Consider the following 21,315-nt stretch of genomic DNA (forward strand, 5'->3'; position numbering starts at 1 on the left):
GGAGGAGGCTACAATGCTTGATAAGAAATGTACTCATTATCTTGCCCATGTAATTGTAACCCCTCTGTACAGTATTTTCACAATAAAAAAAATGTCAAAGGTCAAAAAAAAAAAGAGTCTCTGGGACTTTCCTGCCCAGGCTGGCTTTGAACCGTGATCCTCAGATCTCTGCCTCCTGAATAGCTAGGATTACAGGTGTGAGCACCTGGCTTCATATTTATTTTTGTCAGTGAAGCGACCTGAAGATATATGAGTATTCAAAGTGCTTGATTATTTTCTGGTAGATATTTCTAACCTTTAAGCTTCTGGAAGGGCTCCAGATCAAACTTTAGAAAGATCAGTAAGGAGAAGAACCTAAAGCTACATCACTCAACTGCCTCCAGCTATAATATCCTCCTTACTTATAAAATAATGAACTTGAACTAATTACCTGACATTCCTTATAGTTGTGACTTTCTGTGGATCAAAAGAACAAAATATACTCACAAACAAGATGAGCTCAAACCCAGGACTTAACAACTGTGACAACCCTGTTCACTTTCCACTGTCACCCACATGCCCCTTATGACACTGTAAAGCAGAAAGTCCTAGAGAAGCAAGTGAGGGGACAAGGCAATAAGGCAAGTTGTGGAAGTGAAGAAGGGTAAGATCACCTGGCACAAATGACTGCAGGAATGAAATCCAGGTTAGAGCCATCTCTGTAGATCAGGTGTGAGATGCTAGGAGCAAAGGCTACTATACTTTTAGAGGTCTCCCTGCTCTGTGAGGAGGGAAGGGGGTTGACCAGAGGGCAGAGTGAGTAGTAGCTGTTTTTACTGCTTGTGCAGTGGTTCTTGGGAGCCTCACAGAGATACACTGCCATCATACCAAATGGCAGTGCTCTGTAAAACACTTACCATTCTGGGTATAATCCTTCATCTGCATGTCCACATCATCTTTTTTTGTGTGTGCCCATCATGGGGCTTGAATTCAGGGCCTAGGTACTGTCTCTGAGCTTTTTTGCTCTGGGCTAGCACTCTACCATTTGGGGTATAGCTGCACGTCCAGCTTTTTTTTTGGCAGTTAATTGGAGATAAGAATCTCATGGGCTTTCTTGAAAGCCCAGGCTGGCTTCAAATTGTGATTCTCAGATCTCAGCCTCCTGAGTAGCTAGGATTATAGGCATGAGACACTGGCACCTGGTGCACATTGTTTTCTTAAAAGCCACTGTTTTTAGAAGATATGGCTCAAGTGGTAGAGTGAAAAAGCTAAGCAAGAGCTTGTAGCCATGAGTTCAAACCCCAGAACCAGCACACACACACACACACACACACACACACACACACACACACACACAGAGTCATAGATATAGATTGTAGACAATAAAAAGGCTGGCCTCCTTCAAGGTGCCCTCAGTCTACAGGGTTCATTAGTTTGTTCTTAAGAGATGGCAGTTGCACAAAAAGGTATGAGGGACAGAGGGACAAGAAGAAGGCTCAAGCTATCTCCACAGAGTGAGCTAGCATTTAAGGGTCCCTGGAAGAAATGGCACTCCAGGAGGGAACAGGGTAGAAAGCAGACAAGCATAGGCCAGGTGGCTCTTGGGGGCAGAGGTATCCACAGCCTGGTAAAACTAGGCACATGCAGCAGTCAGGAAGAGGGAGATGAAGTGGAGCTGTGGCTCAAGTGATAGAGTGCCAGCCTTGAGTCCAAAAGCTGTGGGACAAAGCTTAGGCCCTCAGTTCAAGCCCTAGTATTGACAGAAAAATTAAGTAAAGTAAGTAAGTATGGGGATATGAGGAAAGAAAACATTGTGGAAATGGTTTCAAGACCTTTTAGTTGTAACAAAATCACCTGTTGGGCTTATCTGAGCACAGATTGTAGGCCCCACTGCCTCCTTGCTGGATTTTAGGGGTGTGTGGCCCTCTACAATTTGCATTTCTCACACATTCTCACAGGCTGCAGCTGCTGTTTTAAGAACATTTTGAGAACCACTGCTTTAGAGCCAAGACCACAGAGAAGTTCCAGGGGTGTGCCAAAGAGTTTGAGTTTTTACCCAGGGGCAGTGGGGAAACATTGATAGCTTGGTAAAGAAGGATCATGGTGAGCACTTGTGTCCACACTAGGAAAATCCTGACAGATAAGACAAAGACAAATCAGAGGTTACTGTCTAAATTTAGGTGAACATTAAGTGCAATCATCATTTTCCTTACAAGATGGCTGAAAAATATACAGTGCTATTTTAAGCTGTCACCAATACAATGATTTGATGCTGGAAGAAATCTGGCTATTGAAAGAACCCTATTCTGCAAAGCTTTGAAATACCTGAGGCTCCAATTTAATATTGCTTAAAATGAAAGACATGCATCATACACTGTCTCTCTCTGATACCCAAGTTCTCCTTTTTGAGACAATATAGAGAGGCTTCAGTATTAATCCTGAGGACCTCATTGACCATTACAAATCTAGATGAATAACATTTTAGTACATTTCTCTAGGACAGGCTAATAGGAAACCCTAACTTTGCTCTGTTTTTGAATGTAACTTTTCTTGAGTCAATCTCCTTTAGTGAATTATAATGACTCTCACAGATTATGTTGGTAATGAGGAAATTTTGGGAGAGGCCAAAAGTATAAAGAAAGTAAATCTATTGGCCATCCTTCTTTCCTCTTCAGAGAAGTTTCTCTTTAAGTCTTTAGCCCACTTATTTATTGGGCAGTGGTTTCTTTGAAGATTTGTTGTTGGGGGACAATCCCCCTTTTTAAAATCTTTTTTTCTTTTTTTATTGTGAAAATACTGTACAGAGGGGTTACTTACATGGACAAGATAATGAGTACGTTTCTTATCAAGCATTGTAGCCTCCTCCTTTGTTTCCCCTTCCCAACCCTTCCCATCCTCCCTCTGCCCCCCCCACCCAACAACAGATGCTGGAGGGGATGTGGACAGAAGGGAACCTTACTACATTGTTGGTGGGAGTGTAAACTTGTTCAACCACTTTGGAAAGCAGTATGGAGGTTCCTCAATAGACTGCACATAGAGCGCCCCTATGACCCAGCAATGCCACTTTTGGGCATTTACCCAAATGATCACAAACAAGACCATACTAAAACTACCAGCACGACTATGTTTATTGTGCATTATTTACCATAGCTAAGATATGGAACCAACTCAGATGCCCCTCAGTAGATGAATGGATCAAGAAAATGTGGTATATATACACAATGGAATTCTATGCCTCCATCAGAAAGAATGACATTGCCCCATTTGTTAGGAAATGGAAAGATTTGGAAAAAATTAAGTGAAGTAAGCCAGCCCCAAAGAAACATAGGTCCCATGGTTTCCCTTATTTGCAATAACTAGTATATGTCTGAGTCAAGCAGAAAAGGTCAGATAAGTTGATGTTAGGGGAAATGAACCCCAAGATGTATTCAAATGTTTTTTTTTCTTTCATGCAATTGTTTCTAACACATTTATAAGTTTATTTCTTTGTTGCTTTGTATGTCCCTCCCCCACGGTATAACCCCTGCTTTCACTATATTTGATGTCGGTATAATTTGTGGAAGGGAAGGGAAAAAACAAATAGTTTAAATAGGGATACAAGTGGACCCATTGCAACAATGAGATGTACAAGTTGTTATGTTGAAAACGAACTTTACTACTTTGGTGGGGGGGAGGAGGATTGGGTAGGGGGGCAGGAGGAGGATGGGAAGGGATGGGAAGGGGAAACAAAGGAGGAGGCTACAATGCTTGATAAGAAATGTACTCATTATCTTGCCCATGTAATTGTAACCCCTCTGTACAGTATTTTCACAATAAAAAAATTAAAATTAAAAAAATAAAAAACGAAATGTATTCATTATCTTGCCCACGTAATTGTAACCTCTCTGTACAGTATTTTCACAATAAAATAAAAAGGGTGGGATTGTTATGAGGAATCTGGGCTAACTAGGATTCAAATGTACTTGTGGACCTGGGATAGTTTATCTTGAAGAATAAAGTTAGATAATAATAATAATAAAAAAAATAAAGAGTTGGTGTTAAAAAAAGTAAATCTAACTTTCCGTTCTTACGTTGGATGAGAATTTATACTTGTTATACACTAAACATGTTGGATTCTGTCTTTACTATAAACAAAGTATGGAAAGGAACTTTTAAAAAAGCATACAAAGATAAACTGATCTTTTTGTTTGGTCCTTGCAGGCCTCAGGGGAGCAATGGCATTTGCTCTGGCTATCCGTGACACAGCCTCATATGCTCGCCAGATGATGTTCACGACCACTCTCCTCATTGTCTTCTTCACTGTCTGGATTATTGGTGGAGGTACAACACCCATGTTGTCCTGGCTTAATATAAGGTTAGTTCAGAACCAAGTTAAGTTTTGTTTCTAAAATGGTCAAATGTCACTGTTATGGAAAATGTTCAATGTGCTGTGCAGCGTGTGTGACAGCTTAGTTCATGTAAGGTTTCAAGTCTTTTCTGTTTTTTTTTTTTTTAGGGGCGAGAAATTATTTTTTTTATTAAAAAGTTGAAGCACTGGAATTTTCTAGAAGAAAAAAATGTTTTCATTACAATTTTTGCCAGAGCACACAGGAAATTAGAAACACCTGGGTCTTGCTAGTACAGTGACATCAGGGGTGAGAATTAAAAAACTCTTAAAGCTGCAGGAGTGGGATCATATCACATTATTTCTTTGCTGGTAAGGGTCTTGAACTAAGGGCTTCTCGTCTTTTTTTGCTCACAGCTGGTGCTCTACCACTAGAATCATGCCTCCAGTCTGACATTTTGCTGGTTAATTGGAGAATGAGTCTTGCAGGGTGTTCTGTTTAGGCTAACTTTGAACAGTAATCCTCAGATCTTAGCCTCCTGAGTAGCTAGGATTATAGGTGTGAGTCACCAGTGCTAGGCTTCCCATTCTTTTTGATGAAACCTCGGGTCTGAAGGATGAGCTCCTCAGCCAAAGATTTTTTTAAAAAAAGAAGCACATAGAGCTTTGCTTGAACATGAAGCTCATGCTGAGTGTTTCCTTCCTTGAGTGTACTGAGGAGGTGACATTTCCTGTGCAAGCCTCATGTGTTACAACTTGTGGATGTCCTTTGCCTTTCTGTGGCTTTGTCTGAACAGAAGACCACTCACCTGAGTTTGATTTTTTAAAAGCATTTGAATTTCTAACTCTGTGAGCTCTAGCACCTTATGAGCAATAGGACATAAAAATAGGGTTCCAAGATTCCCCCCACCTCCACCACTATGCTGGTGTTGGCTCAAGACACACCCTTCACATCTTTAAGCCCCCAGTTTTCCTCAGCATTAAATGAAGGCTGTCTATCAGACTCCTTCCAGGGCCCTGCAGCTCTAAATGTTGCTCTTGGCATCACTGGATGTGCTCTGGCTACCTGCCATAGTGTCAGATCTGCACAGGGTGACCTGATCCCATAAAGAAGTACTTGGATGGGGTGCTAGTGGCTTTCACCTATAATTGTAGCTACTCAAGAGGCTGAGATCAGGGGATTGATATTCAGAGCAAGCCTTGGCAAACAAATGCACCAGACTCTTATCTCTAATTAACCAGCAAAAAGCTGAAGTAGAAATGTGGGTCAAGTGGTAGTGCACCAGCTGTGAGCAGAAAAGTCCTAGTGAAATGAGAGTGCAAAGCTCAGACTTCAAACACAAGTAGCAACATACATACAAGGAAAGAAGGAAGGAAGGAAGGAAGGAAGGAAGGAAGGAAGGAAGGAAGGAAGGATAAAAGAAAGAAAAAAGGCCCTTGGGTAGTACAAAGGCATGGGGAGCCATTCTCGGACGATCCACAAGGTGGCGATGTTTGTTTCTTTCTCTGCTGGTTTTTTATATTCCTAATTGTAGTTGAGTAGACTGCAGCCTGTACATAGCTCAGAGGTGAGGAAATTAACAAGGATCTCCTAGCCATCCTTGGAGTTGAGAGGGAAACTGGAATTTAGGAGAATACTCAGTTCCAGAGGCTTTTGTGTTAGTTGGGGCAGGGATTCTTGGGCTTCCCCGCTGCCAGCTCTAACATTTCTGGACTGGTGCCTTAGTCTACAGATCCAGGAGGGACCCAAGTTGCAGGTGCTCCTCAAGGTAATTCTTATAGTATTCCTATAAGGGAGATATCAGTTGGGGAAAGTGAGACATAGAATAGCATCTTTCCCCAAGGTCTCAGCACTTTAAATAGATAAGCTTCGATTGGATGCCAGGAAGTCTTCCACAGGCTTTCCTCATGTAGGACTCTAAGAAGGATTGTGCTCAGGAATGTTTTCATGGCCTGATGATTAGAATTTCTACTTCCTGATATGAATACCAAGGATTGGATTAAGGGAACTAATCTGTCCTTGGGAGTATAAACCTAAAGAAAAACTTCACAGTTCAGAAGTTTTATAAAACCTTGACATAGGCTGTTTGTTTGGTGATTCATGCCTGTTACCCTAGCTACTCAGGTTGCTGAGATATGAGAATCACAATTTGAAGCTAGCCTTGGCAAAAAAAGTCTGTGAGACTATTATCTCCAGGTAATCGCTACAAAGCCAGAAGTGGAAATGTGGCCAGGTGCCGGTGGCACACACACACACACACACACACACACACACACACACACACACACACACACACACACACACACACGGAGCAGGAGCAGCTATCTCTGAAGCACAAGGCAAGGATGCCTAAACTAGGCTGGGGACTCATAGGAAGGAGAAAACAAACAGGCAACCAACAGTGCTGCCCCATCAGTCAGTTTCAGCACCTCACAATGTGAGACATTGTATTCTAAGTGCTTTCTGAATATAATCGACTCTGTATTTCTGATTTGGTCCATCGATTTGTCTGTTCCTTCAATAATTCCATACTAGGTTATTTTTTGGTAGTTTGTATTTGTGCTAGTACTGTGGCTTAAACTGAGGTGGCTTAATGTAGCTTTTCACTCAGCCACTTGAACCATGTTCTGACTTTTTACTGATCAAATGGAGAAAAGTCTAGTGGACTTTCCTGCTGGGATTGGCTTCAAATGTTGATCTTCAGATCTCAATCTCCTGAGTAGCTAGGATTACAGGTGTGAGCCACCAGTGCCTGGTTCCACACTGTTTTAACTATAGTTGTGCAATAATTTGGCATCAGGTAAATAGATTCTTCCCAGTTTATTCTTCTTCTCAAAAACTATTAGTTGCTCTAGTTCTGTTTCATGTACATTTTAGAATAAGCTTATCTGTATCCAAAAAAAAAGTATTTCTCTGAGCAAGCATGATAACTTACACCTGTAATACCAGCAGTCAGGAGGCTGAAACAGGAGTTTGAAGCCAGCTTGGACTATACAGAGAGCACTTGCCTCCAAAAATAAATAAATACAGCTTCCAACTCAGGAACATAGTATATTTCACTATTTAGATCTTCATTTATTTCTTTCATTAGTATTTTGTTTTTACATGTGCATTGTTATATAATAGATCCTGTCAATTTGCTAAATTAATTTGTTCTAGGAGGAGTTTTGATGGGATGCTTTTTATATATTGTTGGGGATTCTCTACATAGATCATTACATCATTTGCAAATAGTGACAGTTTTATTTTATCCTTTTCAGTCAGTGTGCCTTTTTTTTCTTACCTTATTCTTCTGGCTGATTTTCAGTACCATGTTTAATGATAAGAATATGAATAGATACCTTTGCCTTGCTCCCTGTATTAAAAAAGAATCATTCAGTCTTCTACCATTAGGCATCATAGTAGCTATAGGACTTTTGTAGCTATTCACTATCAAGTTGAAGAAATTCCTATCTCTTATTTGGATTTTTTGAGAGTTTTCTTTTTCTTTTTATTAGGAACATGCATTTTCTCCACCACTTGTTCATATGATTCTTTTGTCTTGTCTAGCCCTGTGGTGGATTACATTGATTAGTTCTCAAATATTGAACTGGTCTGCTTCTCTGAAATAAATCCTGCTTGGTATATGAATTTACATATTGCAAAATTTCATATTGCTAAATTTGTGAGCAAATACTTCTGTTAAACCTTTTGTGGCTATGTGTCTTGTTGGATTTCCCCAGCTTAAAGGGACACACATGAAGTGGTGGTGTTGATGGGGTGGGGAGGCAGTTGAAGGACATACAGCCATTGGACTGAATGAACAGGTAACTTTCATACACTAGAGGACAGTGATACAGTCACTGGAGGACAAGTAAGAACACTTCACTTGGTACAATTTATATAGATTGAAAATGTATTATGATACAGTTTTTTTACAAGAAAATATTAAAGAATAAAGGTGGAGAGAGGCCCCACTTCTTTAGGTACTAACAGTTATAGCAGAATTTGGTTTTCAGTACTGAGATTTGAACTTAGGGCCTTAAAGCACTTTATCATTTCAGCCATGCCTCCAGCTCTCTTTGGTTTGGCTATTTTTTTACACAGGGTCTTGCTTTTTTCCCAAATGAGTGGACCACAATCCTCCCATTTACTCTTTGCACATAGAATGGCAGGTGTGCATTACCATGCTCAGCTTTGTAAATGAATATTTTTGAGAGTTCTAAAATACATTATTAAGATATATTTTTAAGAATTTTATAATACATTATTTGGGATATAGATTTTTTCACACCTGTAGTATTCTTTTTTTTAATTTAATTTAATTTTATTTGTGAACATACTGTACAGAGGAGTTACAATTACATGGGCAGGATAATGCATACATTTCTTACCAAGCATTGCAGCCTCCTCCTTTGTTTACCCTTCACATCCCTTCCCAGCCTCCCCCCACACCTGTAGTATTCTTATCCACACCCTCTGACACTTGTGAAGAATACCATCAAGCATATTTGTACTTGACATATTGTAGGTAGTTTTTCCAGATACATTTTTGAAAATCAGTTTGGGGAAGGAATTCATTAACTAGGTGGACCAAAAGGTTCTTTTTCTTTGATGAGAGCTAGGTACTTCCTCACACAGTTCTTAAGCTCTGTTAAATTAAAGTTCCCACATTTTCATTTGGCTCTTGCTGGTAAGCAAGATCGCCTATGATTCAGGTTTTGCAGTGCCTTCATATCTAAAACTTTTACACTGCCCTTTTTAAAGCATTTATTTTGAGGAAATAAAAGGGCATTTGTCTAAATACATACATGAAGTATATATATTTTCTGTCATTCTAAAACAAATTTGTGTAGGAATGTTTCGCTGAATGTTAAATTTGGAAACGTAATGCTCCACATTATTAGAAATATTGTCTGTTAACTAGTTCAGATTTTTAAATAAATACTTTAGACTGTTAAAACTATATGTAGAAAATCTTTCCTAATTGAAATGAAAAAAATGTTAAAATATTAAAATGAAAATAAAATAATACCAATGAAAAAAAGAGTTTTAAAATATCACTTGGTACTCAAAGGTAATGTCCTGTACATGGAAGAACTAGGGTTTTCGGTTCCAATATCCTAACTTGGAAAATTCCTGTCACCATTTCTACCTCTTTATTTTACCTCTAATCCTCAGTTTCCTTACCAGATTTCAAACAGGGACAATCCTAGTGTGATGATCAAATGTGATTATATGTAAATGTGATGCAAGATTCGATCATTGGAGGCTGGGAAGAGTAGAGCTCAGTGGTAGAGTATTTTGTCTACCATGTGCAAGGCCCTGACTTCCATCCCCAGAACAACCACCCCAGAAAGAATTCTCTCATTAAAATGCCCGGTGGCACATGAAACCCTTAGTACATTTAGCTATTACATTATCTGCTATTGCTATTATTATGATTACAATTACCCAACAATAGTGTTTCTCACATTAAAGCAATCCTAACTTGTTTTTCTGGTATTTGTTACAGTTTTTCAATTCTGTAGTATTATGGGATGGTTCAGATCATATTCTGAATATGTAAGTAACTGGAAGTATCACCTTAAGAACTGTCAAAGCTGGGCTCCAGTGACTTACACCTGTAGGCTGAGATCAGAGGATTATGGTTCAAAGCCAGCCCAGGCAGGAAGGTCTGTGAGACTCTTATCTCCAATAAACCACCAGAAAATGGGAAGTGGCATTGTAGCTCAATGTAGAGTGCTCACCTTGAGCTGAATAGCTGAGGAACAGTGCCCAAGCCCAGAGTTCAAGCCCCACGACCGACAAAACAAAACAAAAACTGTCAAAGTCAGTGCCACTGGCTTATGCCTATAATCCTCAGGAGGCTGAGATCTGAGGACTAATATTCAAAGCTAGCTAGGACAGAAAAGTCCATGAGACTCTTATCTCCAAGTATCCAGCAAAAAGCCAGAAGTAGACCTGTATGTAGCTCAAATGGTAGAGTGCAAGCCTTGAGTGAAAAAGTTAAAATAGAATACCCAGGCCCTGAATTCAAGCCCCAATACTGCCACACACACACACACACACACACACACACACACGTACTCCCTCACACACTCACACACAGAGAGACAGAAATGTCAGATTCTTGCTTGCATATTTCAGAGGACAGAGTAACATGAGATTTGGGGCATTGTCCAACACAGTGCTTCTCAACATTTATTTTACATTAATGTGTTAGCCCTTAAGATCCTCAAAAACTTTTCTTTCAAACTTTATTTATTTATTTATTGAGCATTGCTACCCCCTCCTTTGTTTTTCTTCTACTATCCCTTCCCTACCCCACTCCCTCCCCAGGAAGTTGTAAAGTTCATTTCCAACATAGTGTCTTGTGAGTATCATTGTTGCAATGGGTCATCCTGTGTCCTTGTTTCAGCATTGTATTATTCCCCTTCCCCTCCCCAAATTAGATAAAGGTATATACAAGATGCAGGGTACCAAAATCAAATACAGTGACAACAGGATATACCATAGGGGGAAGAACTTACAAAAGAAACAAAAAAATCACATAGTACATTAAAAACAACGACAACAAAGAAAAACCTCTTAGGGTTTATTTTGCTTATCATCATCTAATATGGCCATATGTCCAGAGCTTTTGAGCTTTTCTGCTCCAATGACTTACTGTAGTGAAAATTTCATACCACCAGATACTCTTGATGTGCTAACCTACTATAGAGCTCTGGATATCTCCAAACCATTATGCTATCAAGAATTTTCCTTTCATTCCCCCAAGAACCAATTTCCATCCTCATAGGAAGGGCATCTCCCCCCATGGAATGCAGGGTCTCAACCAAAGGCAGTTTTGTCCCCCAGAAGACATTTGTGAACATATAGAGATGTTCTTTATTGGCAGCTTGGAGCAGTGCATATTGCTGCTACTAGTACCTTGTGGGTGGAAGTCAGGGATACAACCCACGATGCACAGGACAACTCCCCCCCCACACATACACCAGAGAATTATTTGGCCCCAAATGTCAATAGTGCTGAGTTTGCAACACCCTGCTATAATGTGATGGAAACATGCATTGTATTCTTAAGCACCCCAGAAGTGACTAGGGAAGGTCAAAGTGGACCCAGTCAGACCTTAAGGCCACAGGTGAAGAGAACATACAATAGATGTTGGGTACCTGGTGCAGGCAGAACCTGTGGGCAATGTGATTTGTTTGTTTTAGATACAAATAATTTTTTCCAGGCACTGGTGGCTCACTCCTGTAATCCTAGGCTGAGATCTAAGGACTGCAGTTCAGTGCCAGTCCAGGCAGAAAAGTACAGGAGACTTATTATCTCCAATAAACCACTCATAAAAAGAAGTAGTGCTGTGGCTCAAGTGGTAGAGCAAAAGAAGCTCAAGGACAGTCCTGAGTTCAAACCACAGGACTGGCAAAAAGTCCTAGAGGAAAGGAAAGGAGGGGAGGAGAGAGGAGGGAAGAGGGGAGAAGGAGAGGAAAGGAAAGGGGGTATCATTTTAATCTTAAGGACTGTTGCTTGGGTTTTTTCAATAATATATTGGCTTTTGTTTTTTGTCAAATATGTGTAAAATGTGTATAAGTACTCTAAATATGTGTTCATTGCTTAGCGATAATTAACTTTTTTTGTTTTCTTTTTGTGAGGTATAGACATATCTTGCTTATGAAACAGATGGATTTCTGAAAGTTGTATGAATTCATTTTCTGTAAGGTGCATTTGTTTCTTCATTCCCAGTTGTTCCTTATTTGACCCGGCTCATAACATTGTTGCATTGTTGGTTTTGTGTGTGTGTGTGTGTGTTTGTGTCTCACATGTGCTTGCGTGTGAATGCACACACATGCCAGTCCTGGGGCTTGAACTCAGAACCTGGATGCTGTCCCTTTTGCTCAAGGTTAGGACTGTAATTGAGTCACAGCTCCACTTATGGGTTTGCAGGGGATTTTTTTTAATGCTTAATTGTTGATAAAAGTCTCATGGACTCTCCTGTCCAGACTGGCTTTGAACCTCAATCCTCAGATCTTAGCCTCCTGAGTAGCTAGAATTACAGGTGTGAGCCCCTGGTACCTAGCTCTAACACTGTTTATTTTTTTTAATGGAATTAAGATTTAAATTCCTAGCCTGTGCTTCCCTGTGAGCTATGTTCCAGCCCTTTTTGCTTTAGGTAGTTATTGAACAGGGTTTTGTATTTATGCCTAGGCTGACATAAAAAACCTTTGAGCCTCATATTTACACTTGCTGGGTACTTGGGATGACAGGCTCATGTCACCTCATCCAGCTTTTATTAGTTAAGATGGAAGTTTCATGAATATTTGCTTGGGCTGGCCTTGAATAGCAGCCCTGATTTCTGCCATCTAAGTAGCCAAAATTACAGATTTGGATGACTGAGCCCCCAGCTTCTAACATTGTTGCTTTAAACTTATATTTAGCCACTTCTGCACTTGATCTTAGCCAAAAATCTGAGAAGCAAGTTTTTAGCCACCTCTTTATCTCTCTGAGTTTTAGAGAATGGGGACAATTTAAAATGGATATGTAGCTTAGAGATTGCCTAGCCTGCATGAGGCTCTGGGTCCCATTCCCAAAACAATTATAAAAGAAGATTTGGATCTACATACAAAGCGAAATGGCCTCTTCATAGATATGGTTTGGGTCATTGGGGCCAGGGTTCCTGACTCCCCTGTTGTTCCCATCATACTCATGGTCCCTTTTCTACTGCCCAGAGTTGGTGTGGAGGAGCCCTCCGAAGAGGATCAGAGTGCACACCGCTGGCAGTACTTCAGGTGACACAAGAGCATCCTCAGAAAACAATTAACTGGGCCTAGCTTTTCTCCTCTTTCTAACCTGAGATATTTCTCTTCATATGATTTGTTTATTCTTTCCTGTGTGCACTATCTCTTAGCCCTTTTAACCAAGGGGCAACAGATTAAATCAATTCTACTCATTTTTTCTACTCTTACTCTGGGTTCATTGGTGGGGTCATTGTTCCTGGAATCTTCCCCCTCCTTGCACCTCCCCCTCCCCCCGTTTTTCCTTGTTTTGGATCATATATTGTCAAATCCAAAGCCTGCATTGGCAAATATCTTCTTGGGTATTTTTGGTTGTTTTCGTGTGTGTGTGTGTGTGTGTGTGTGTGTGTGTGTGTGTGTGTTCATTCTGGTCCTGGGGTTTGAACTCAGCCTGGGCACTGTCCTTGAGCTTCTTTTGCTCAAGGCTTGTGCTCTACCACTTGAGCTACAGCTCTACTTCCTTCTCTTTTGGTAGTTTTAGTGGAGAAAAGAATCCCACAGACTTTCCTACCTAGGCTGGCTTCACACCACAATCCTCAGATCTCAGCCTCCTGAGTAGCTAGGTTTACAGGCGTGAGCCACCAGTGCCCAGTGCTTAGTTAGTTTTAGGAGCAACCTATTTTCAGAGATGTTTTCTGTACAGGTCTGCTTAGGGCCTAGTAAATAAGGCCTGTAACTCATACAGAAAACCAGAAATTCATATTCCAGTTATTATCTCCTCAGAACTTACATTGTCCTAATTAAGCAGCAGTGCTGTTGTGTTTTTTTAAAATATTATTATTGTAAAAATACTGTTGTGGTGGTGGTTTTTAAAAGTATATATTTGTGCAGTACACTGGTGGCCCATGCCTGTAATCCTTGCTACTCAGGAAGCTGAAATCTGAGGATTCAGGTTTGGAGCCAGCTTGGGTAGACAGGTCTGTGAATCTCTTATAACCAATTAACCTATAAAAAGCCAGAAATTGAGGTGTGGCTTAAGAAGTAGAGCACCACCCTTGAACAGAAAGGCCAAGCAAGAGCTCAAGGCCCTGAGTTCAAGCCCCAGTGTCAGAAATCAATCAGTTATGTATTTGTACCTTCCCTGGTGATTCAGAAGATAATAGTGAACATTTTAAACAAAAAGATAAAGGCTCCCCTTATGAAATTTGTTTCTCAGTATTCATTCAAGTTTATACTTCTTTTGTGGGTGGTGATGTAAGAGCAAAGAAAGTGCATCATTCTATTTCTTCTTCCCTTTCTGGGTCTCTAAGTGGCATTTTCTCTTTCTGATCTCATTATTGGTGTGGATAGGATATGTCAAATGCAAAATAGACTTTAACTCTGTTCTTGGCATTGGGAAAATATTTTACTCCCTGAGCACAGTGGCAAAAACAGTAATACCTGAATGGAGCATGAAGATTTGAAATGTCATGTCCCAGATTTACGTTGTAATGACATATATGAAGTTAATTGTAGCCGGGCACCAGTGGCTCACACCTGTAACCCTAGCTACTTAGGATGCTGAGATCTGAGGATGGTGGTTCAAAGCCAGCTGGGGCAGGAAAGTCCTTGAGACTCTTCAACTAACCACCAGAAAATCAGAAGTGGCACTATCGTTCAAGTGGTAGAGTGCTTGCCTTGAGCTGAAGAGCTCAGAGGCAGCACCCAGACTCAAAGTTCAAGCCCCAGAACCCACAAAAAAGTTAATTGTAGTGTCTTTTTTAGTGTTTTGGTGGCACTGGAATTTGAATTCAGGGCCTTGCTCCCAGTCCTAATCAAAGTCATCAAAGAACTCAAGGAGTTCACACTTTTCTACTGCACAAAATTAGCATACACACACACACACACACTCTCTCTCTCTCTCTATCAAAACTTCATGTTTGGAGATGAGACATTAGATACCAATTAGGTTGCAGCCTACCTTCAAGGAGGAAAGTCTTTTAGACAAGTAAGACTCAGCTTAAGATCTGATGTTCAGGGTATATGTCTCCTATTCCTCAAATTATTTGCAACCTTGGCTATTGAGATCTTTAAAAAGCTGTGGATGGGTAGAACTCAGTGATAGAGCACATGTTCAGCATGCACAAGCCCTGGCTTCCATCCCCAGTACCTCCACAATATTGTGGATTCAAGATCACATCCAAGATGTCTGAGATTTCATGACACCCTCATCCATTAATCAAAATGGGAAATATACTAAAGGGGAAGTTATTCATTTTTTTGTCATTCATTCCTTTCAGAATGAGCATATCACTCTGATTGCTTTCTTTTCTCATTTACTATGGAGTTTTCACATTTGTCTCATTCGTAATGAAAAATAGTGATCATCCAATTCTTGAGTGAAGGAAAGAGCATTGTTGTATCCTCCAATAAGCTCAAGCTAAACTACAATAGAATAAAGCATCCCAACACTTCCAAGCTTACATACAGTGTTCTGGATCAAAAGCATTGTAGCTGGTCAGGAGAGAAATATATATTCTGGACAGTTGCCTGAAACCAGAGCTTTCAGAAATTTGTTGGGGGACCACATCAAATCCTCTTTAGCTTTAAATTTGCACCTGAAATCCTCTATGTGGTCTTTCTTGCTGCAGAGCACCACAGCAATACTCTGGCCCATTGCTTTATCTCTTGTTCCCAGAGACTAGTTTGCTTCTGGGCTCGGCCCCATGGGTGGAGCCTTTTTTAGAGAGAGCACATGGTTTTCTGTGTCACCCCTGGGGAGTCCAAGAACCCCTGGAGTCTGCCAGAAAAGTAATTATGAAATCACCCTAACGGAAAAGCCTTGAATGGTAAAGACATTGCAGAAGAACGTGATATTTCTCCTGGCCCCTCGTTTTCTTCTGTAGCACTTACAAAATAGTAGCAAGCTGGGAAGCAGGTGTTTCTTTTCTTGGAATTCTACTATTAAGCATTTGTGTCAGCAATCAGCACCTCCAAAAAACCCCATGGGGCCTTGCCACTTTCCTCTGTGTATGGGGAAAGCCCAGGAGGTCCTCTTACCCTCTGTACTGTCAAGAGTTCGGACTGTATCTCAGATGGATGATTAATAACAAGTGGCTATGAAGAAGGCCACTGGGTGGGACTCCCCTCAGATTTACAACTTTTCAGGGGATGTATACAACCAGATCTGAACATGGCTACCTTGTTTGAAATTTGACTACCACATGTCTCCCTTAACTAGCATTGTTTTTTTTTTGGAGGTGGGGGGTCTGTTGTGGGGCTTGAACTCTGGGCCTGAGCGCTGTCCCTCAGCTCTTCAGCTCAAGGCTAGTGCTGTACTACTTGAGCCACAGCATCACTTCTGGTTTTCTGGTGGTTAATTGGAGATAAGAGTCTCACAGACTTTCTTGCCCGGGCTGGCTTTGAATCGCAATCCTCAGATCTCAGCGTCCTGAGTAGCTAGGATTGCAGGCGTGAGCCACCGGTTCCTGGCTTAACTAGCATTTTTATCCATGCCTTTTTCTCTTTTTATTTTCTTGGTGGTAGTGTAGGTTGAACTCAGAGCCTGGGCATTGTTCCTTAGGATTTTTTTCTCAAAGCTAGCATTCTACCACTTGAGCCACAACTCCATTTCTAGCTTTCTTTGTTGTTGGTGGTGGTAGTCTTGAGGCTTGAGCCCAGGACTGGTTGCTGGCTCTGAGCTCAAGGCTAGTGCTCTACCTCTTTGAGCCACAGCTCAGCTTCTGTTTTTCTTGTTTTTTTTTTTTCTGGTGGTTAATTGGAGATAAGAATCTCACAAGCTTTCTTGCCTGGGCTGAATTGGGCCTGGGTGCTGTCCCTCAACTCTTCAGCCCAAGGCTAGTGCTCTACCACTTGAACCACAACACCACTTCTGGTTTTTTGGTGGTTTATTGGAGATAAGAGTCTCAAGGACTTTCCTGCCTGGGCTGGTTTTGAACCTCAATCCTCAGATCTCAGAGTAGCTAGGATTATAGGTATAAGCCATCAGTGCCCCACCACTTCTAGCTTTTTGCTAGTTAGTGGGAGTTAAGGTTTTCACAGAGTTTCCTGCCTGAGCTAGCTTCAAACCTTGATTCTCAGATTTCAGCTGCTTGAGTAACTAGGTTTACAGGCGTAAGCCACTGAACCATGGTAACAATGAGATGTACAAGACACTATGTTGAAAACAAACTTTACAACTTCAGGGGGAAGGGAGGAATTGGGGAGGTGGGAAGTGAAGGGATGGTAGGGGAAAAACAAAGGAGGGGGTAACAATGCTCCATAGGAAATGTACTCATTACCTTACTCATGTAACTGTAACCCCTCTGTACAGTATCTTTACAATAAAAAACATATTAAAAAAAGAAAGAAAGAAAATCTCCAGACATTACAGGATTTATGTGGAAAGGAAAACCACAGGGCTGGGAATGTGGCTTAGTGGTAGAGTGCTTGCCTAGCATTCATGAAGCCCTGGGTTTGATTCCTCAGTACCACATAAAGAGAAAAAGCCAGAGGTGGCACTGTGGCTCAAGTGGTAGAGTGCTAGCCTTGAGAAAAGAAGCTCCAGGACAGTGCCCAGGCCTTGAGTTCAAGCCCCAGGGCTGGCAAAAAAAAAGAAAATTAAAAGAATAGTACATAGTTACTAGAATCTATATTTACCTAGATAACTTATTATATATAATATATAGTCATGAATTTTGACAGTTTGTATTTTAAGACTGAAATAATATAAGCTTATGATTCATCAATATTAGTAAATTAGATTATACCATAGAGGCAGGAAAATAGATTGCTGTGTTTTTGAAACATTTTTTACCAAGGATATAATTACTCTTTTGTTGTTGTTGTTGGTGGTGGTCGTGGGGCCTGAACTCTGGGCCTGGGCGCTGTCCTTCAGCTCAAGGCTAGCACTCTACCACTTGAGCCACAGTGCCACTTCTGGCTTTTTCTGCTTATGTAGTGCTGAGGAATCAAACCCAGAGCCTCATGCATGCGAGGCAAGCACTCTACCACTGAGCCACCTTCCCAGACCCAATTACTCTTTTTTAATTGGGGACATTTTAAATATTCAAAAAAATGACAAGAGTACAACATTGAATATGCATATATTGACCTGGACTCACCACTTGTGAGGATTCTGCCATTTTGGTGGTTATTTTCACCCTCTTTTTCTCATGCTCAACCATTTCACAACACTTCAAAGTATATTACAGGTGTAAGTTATATTTTCATTTGCCTCCTGAACCCAGCCTCTTCCTCCTTGATTGCCTTTATAACACCTGAGAAAAGCAAGATGCGTTTTTGCCATGTATGTTTTATTCTTTTTTTAAAAATCTAGAACCATCCCCCCCTTTTTAAAATTTGAGTGTTCTTGTTTTCCTTTAGGATGGAAGGGAGGAGGAAGGAGAGTAAATGAAAGGATTGAAAACAGATGACCTATCATTTTAGTTTCTCTCTGGCAGGAAGTATTGTCCCCCCCCCCACTTTTTGGTCTCTTTCAATATGGATTTTGTATTGTTAAGTATTCAAGATATTCCAGGATAGCTCACAATCTGGATTTTGCATTTTTTAAAAAATAATGACTAAAGATAATTTATATAAAAAATACTGCAAAAAGTTATATATTTATAATTTTTCTGTTTTGCTAGTACCAGGGCTTGAATTCAAGGCCTCATGCTCTGGCTCAGTTTTTTCACTCAAGGCTGGTTCTCTAGCATTTGAGCCATGCCTCCACTTCTGTATTTTTGCTGGTTACTTTGGAGATGGAGTCTTGAAGACTGTTTGGGTTGGCTTTCACCTGAGATCCTCAGATCTCAGCCTCCTGATAGCTAGGATTACAGGCAAGAGTAGGTCATCAGCACCTGACTAATTGCTTGTTGAGTCCTGTCAGGTGGCATGTATTGCGAGGCTGCCTCTTTTTTTCCCTCTCTTTTTGGTACTGAGGTTTGTATTGAGAACATTGCTCTTACTAGGTAGGTACTTGACCAATTGAGCCACACACCCAGTCCAGACTGCATCTTTAATTAGTGATGCTATATTTGACAACTTAGGTAAGGCACTGACCCCCAGGTCTCTCTGCTATCAAGGTACCATTTTAAAATGTTTTTAATTTAAAAATAATCTGTACAATGATCTTTTGTGTGCACATATACACGCACGCAGGCATGCATTAGTTCTGGGGCTTGAATTTAGGACCTGGGTGCTGTCCTTGAGCTTTGTTGCTCAAGGCTAGTGCTCTATCACTTCTGACTTTTTGGTGATTAATTGGAGATAAGAGTTAATTGGAGATTAGAGTCACTTGAACTTTCCTGCCTGGGCTGGTTTTGAACCACAGCCCCTCATATATCAGCTTTTTCGGTAGCCGGGACTATAGTCTGAACCACTGATGCCCAGCTGTAGAATCATCTTTTACAAAACGAAACTAAGCTAATTTTTACTGTCTTTAAGTAGTTGTACAAAGGAGGTTTCATAAAAAGCAGTTTATGAATACAGTGCTTCTTGTTCAGTGTCACTTCTTTCAACATTCTCATCAATCCCCCCCTCCCAACCCTTCCCTCACTTTTCTTAATTTAGTAGATTATACATTGAATTCTTGATTGCATTCTCCCCCTCTTGTGCATTCATCTACCCTTTTTTCCTTGACCCCACTCCACCCTTTTTAAGTGCCTACTTCCTGATGTTTATTTTGTTGAACTTTGACTGCCTTTCTAAGGAATTACACTATTTGTATAGCCCCTTCAATCTACCATATTTCAGTTAATACATTTGTATACACTTGCATACCACACAGAGTATTTACTTATAAGTTTATAAGCTAAATCTAGCTTTCATATATAAAAGAAAATGTGCATCCTTTGTCTCTCTGGGCCTGACTTCTTTTAATATCACATGAATGCTCAGATTCCCAACAAGCACAAAATCATTCACTCATGAACCTTGTTGAGTGATTCCACTGGGGGTGGAAAATGGAGATTTATCTAATTTAATCATTCCTTCCTCTGTTAGGAGATGGCACTCGCTGTATAGAGCTTTAGAGAATTTAAAATTTTATTTTATATGTTGATGTAGTAAGAAATCTCTTCATTGAGTAACCAATTCAAGTAGAGTTTTGTGTAATGTTAATGCGACATGAAGTTGTATGTCTGAAGAACTCTAGCAGGAATTTGGAGGTTGTCACTGAGAATGTGAAAAAATGGCAGCCAATTTCTACTTTTTTAAATGATCAGCATAAAATGTTTTATCTACATCTAGTATAGTCATATTTGCAACATTAGTTTATAGTTATTGCTTTTTAATTGTTTCCAGTATCTCAACATCTGGGCCTTTTCATCAATAATTCCATCTTGAAATAATTCTATTTAGAAAAAGCATAGAGGCCTGTTTTCTCAAGTCTGTATGGGGGAATGATATATACAACAAGAAACTACTCTCACAAACTATAGTCACAAGGTGGCATCTTCTTCCTATCATGGTTTCCTAAAGCCACTTTTTTTTTATTAGAAAAAAAGGTGACGGTAGAAAGCCATTGTTGAAATCAGTACTTTCTGGAATCTGCACTGGTCAATTCATGAGGCAGGTGGCACATGTGACTTTAAATTGTAAGTTATCAAAACTGAAACTGCAATGTATTAGTCATACTAGCTACATTCTGGGTACTCAGTGGCCACATGTGTATTGTGGGGACCATACTGCACAGTTCAGGCAGAGAACACTGTCATCACTCCTCAAAGGTCTCTGGGACAGTGCACATCTAGAACTACTCTTAGTGTTCCCTAGAGCCAGACTTTACCAGCTTGGAGTGCAATTCAGGTGGCCTTGATTTCATGAGTTTACAAAGTTCTTATTTCTGACTTGGTTTGGAACTATGCCTGTCCACAAGAGCCTAGGATAAATGAATGGATTCCACTGATGCTTCTAGAACTTAACTGAAAACAGTCTGAGTCTAGTATTTGTAAGCATGTAAGCAACTCTTGTTAAACCAAATTTATTTAAATTCTTGTTGAACAGATTTTCTTCCCCTAGCAGAGATGAATGAAGAGAATAGAGGGAGCTACATTTCATGTGTTAACTGTATTGGAGTTTATTTTCTTCCTTTTAGTGCAGAACACCCTTAAGTGTTTCTCCCCTATCTGTAGATCTCCTATTTCATCTGAGCTAATAAAGTCAGATTGTTTTATCATTACTAATGTGGAAGCCACTTACAAGAACTAAGGCATGGGCTGGGAAGTTGGCTCAGTGGTAGAGCGCTTGCCTTGCATGCCTGAGGCCCTGGGTTCGATTCCTCAGCACCACATAAGCAAAAAGAAAAAACCCGG

The 21,315-nt window shown here is 40.4% G+C and overlaps 1 protein-coding gene across 1 annotated transcript in view; it reads left to right on the plus strand.

Annotated features, from left to right (window-relative positions):
• The window catches only part of Slc9a7 (solute carrier family 9, subfamily A (NHE7, cation proton antiporter 7), member 7), a 158,138-nt gene that overhangs the window by 106,329 nt on the left and 30,494 nt on the right, over positions 1–21,315 (plus strand). The window contains exons 8-9 of the mRNA XM_013030839.1: positions 4,173–4,333; positions 13,016–13,075. Coding sequence (XP_012886293.1) covers positions 4,173–4,333; positions 13,016–13,075 — 221 coding nt within the window. The remainder of the gene's footprint in view (positions 1–4,172; positions 4,334–13,015; positions 13,076–21,315) is intronic.

Source organism: Dipodomys ordii, unplaced genomic scaffold (genome assembly GCF_000151885.1).
Source record: "Dipodomys ordii isolate 6190 unplaced genomic scaffold, Dord_2.0 Scaffold134, whole genome shotgun sequence".
Classification (NCBI taxonomy): domain Eukaryota; kingdom Metazoa; phylum Chordata; class Mammalia; order Rodentia; family Heteromyidae; genus Dipodomys; species Dipodomys ordii.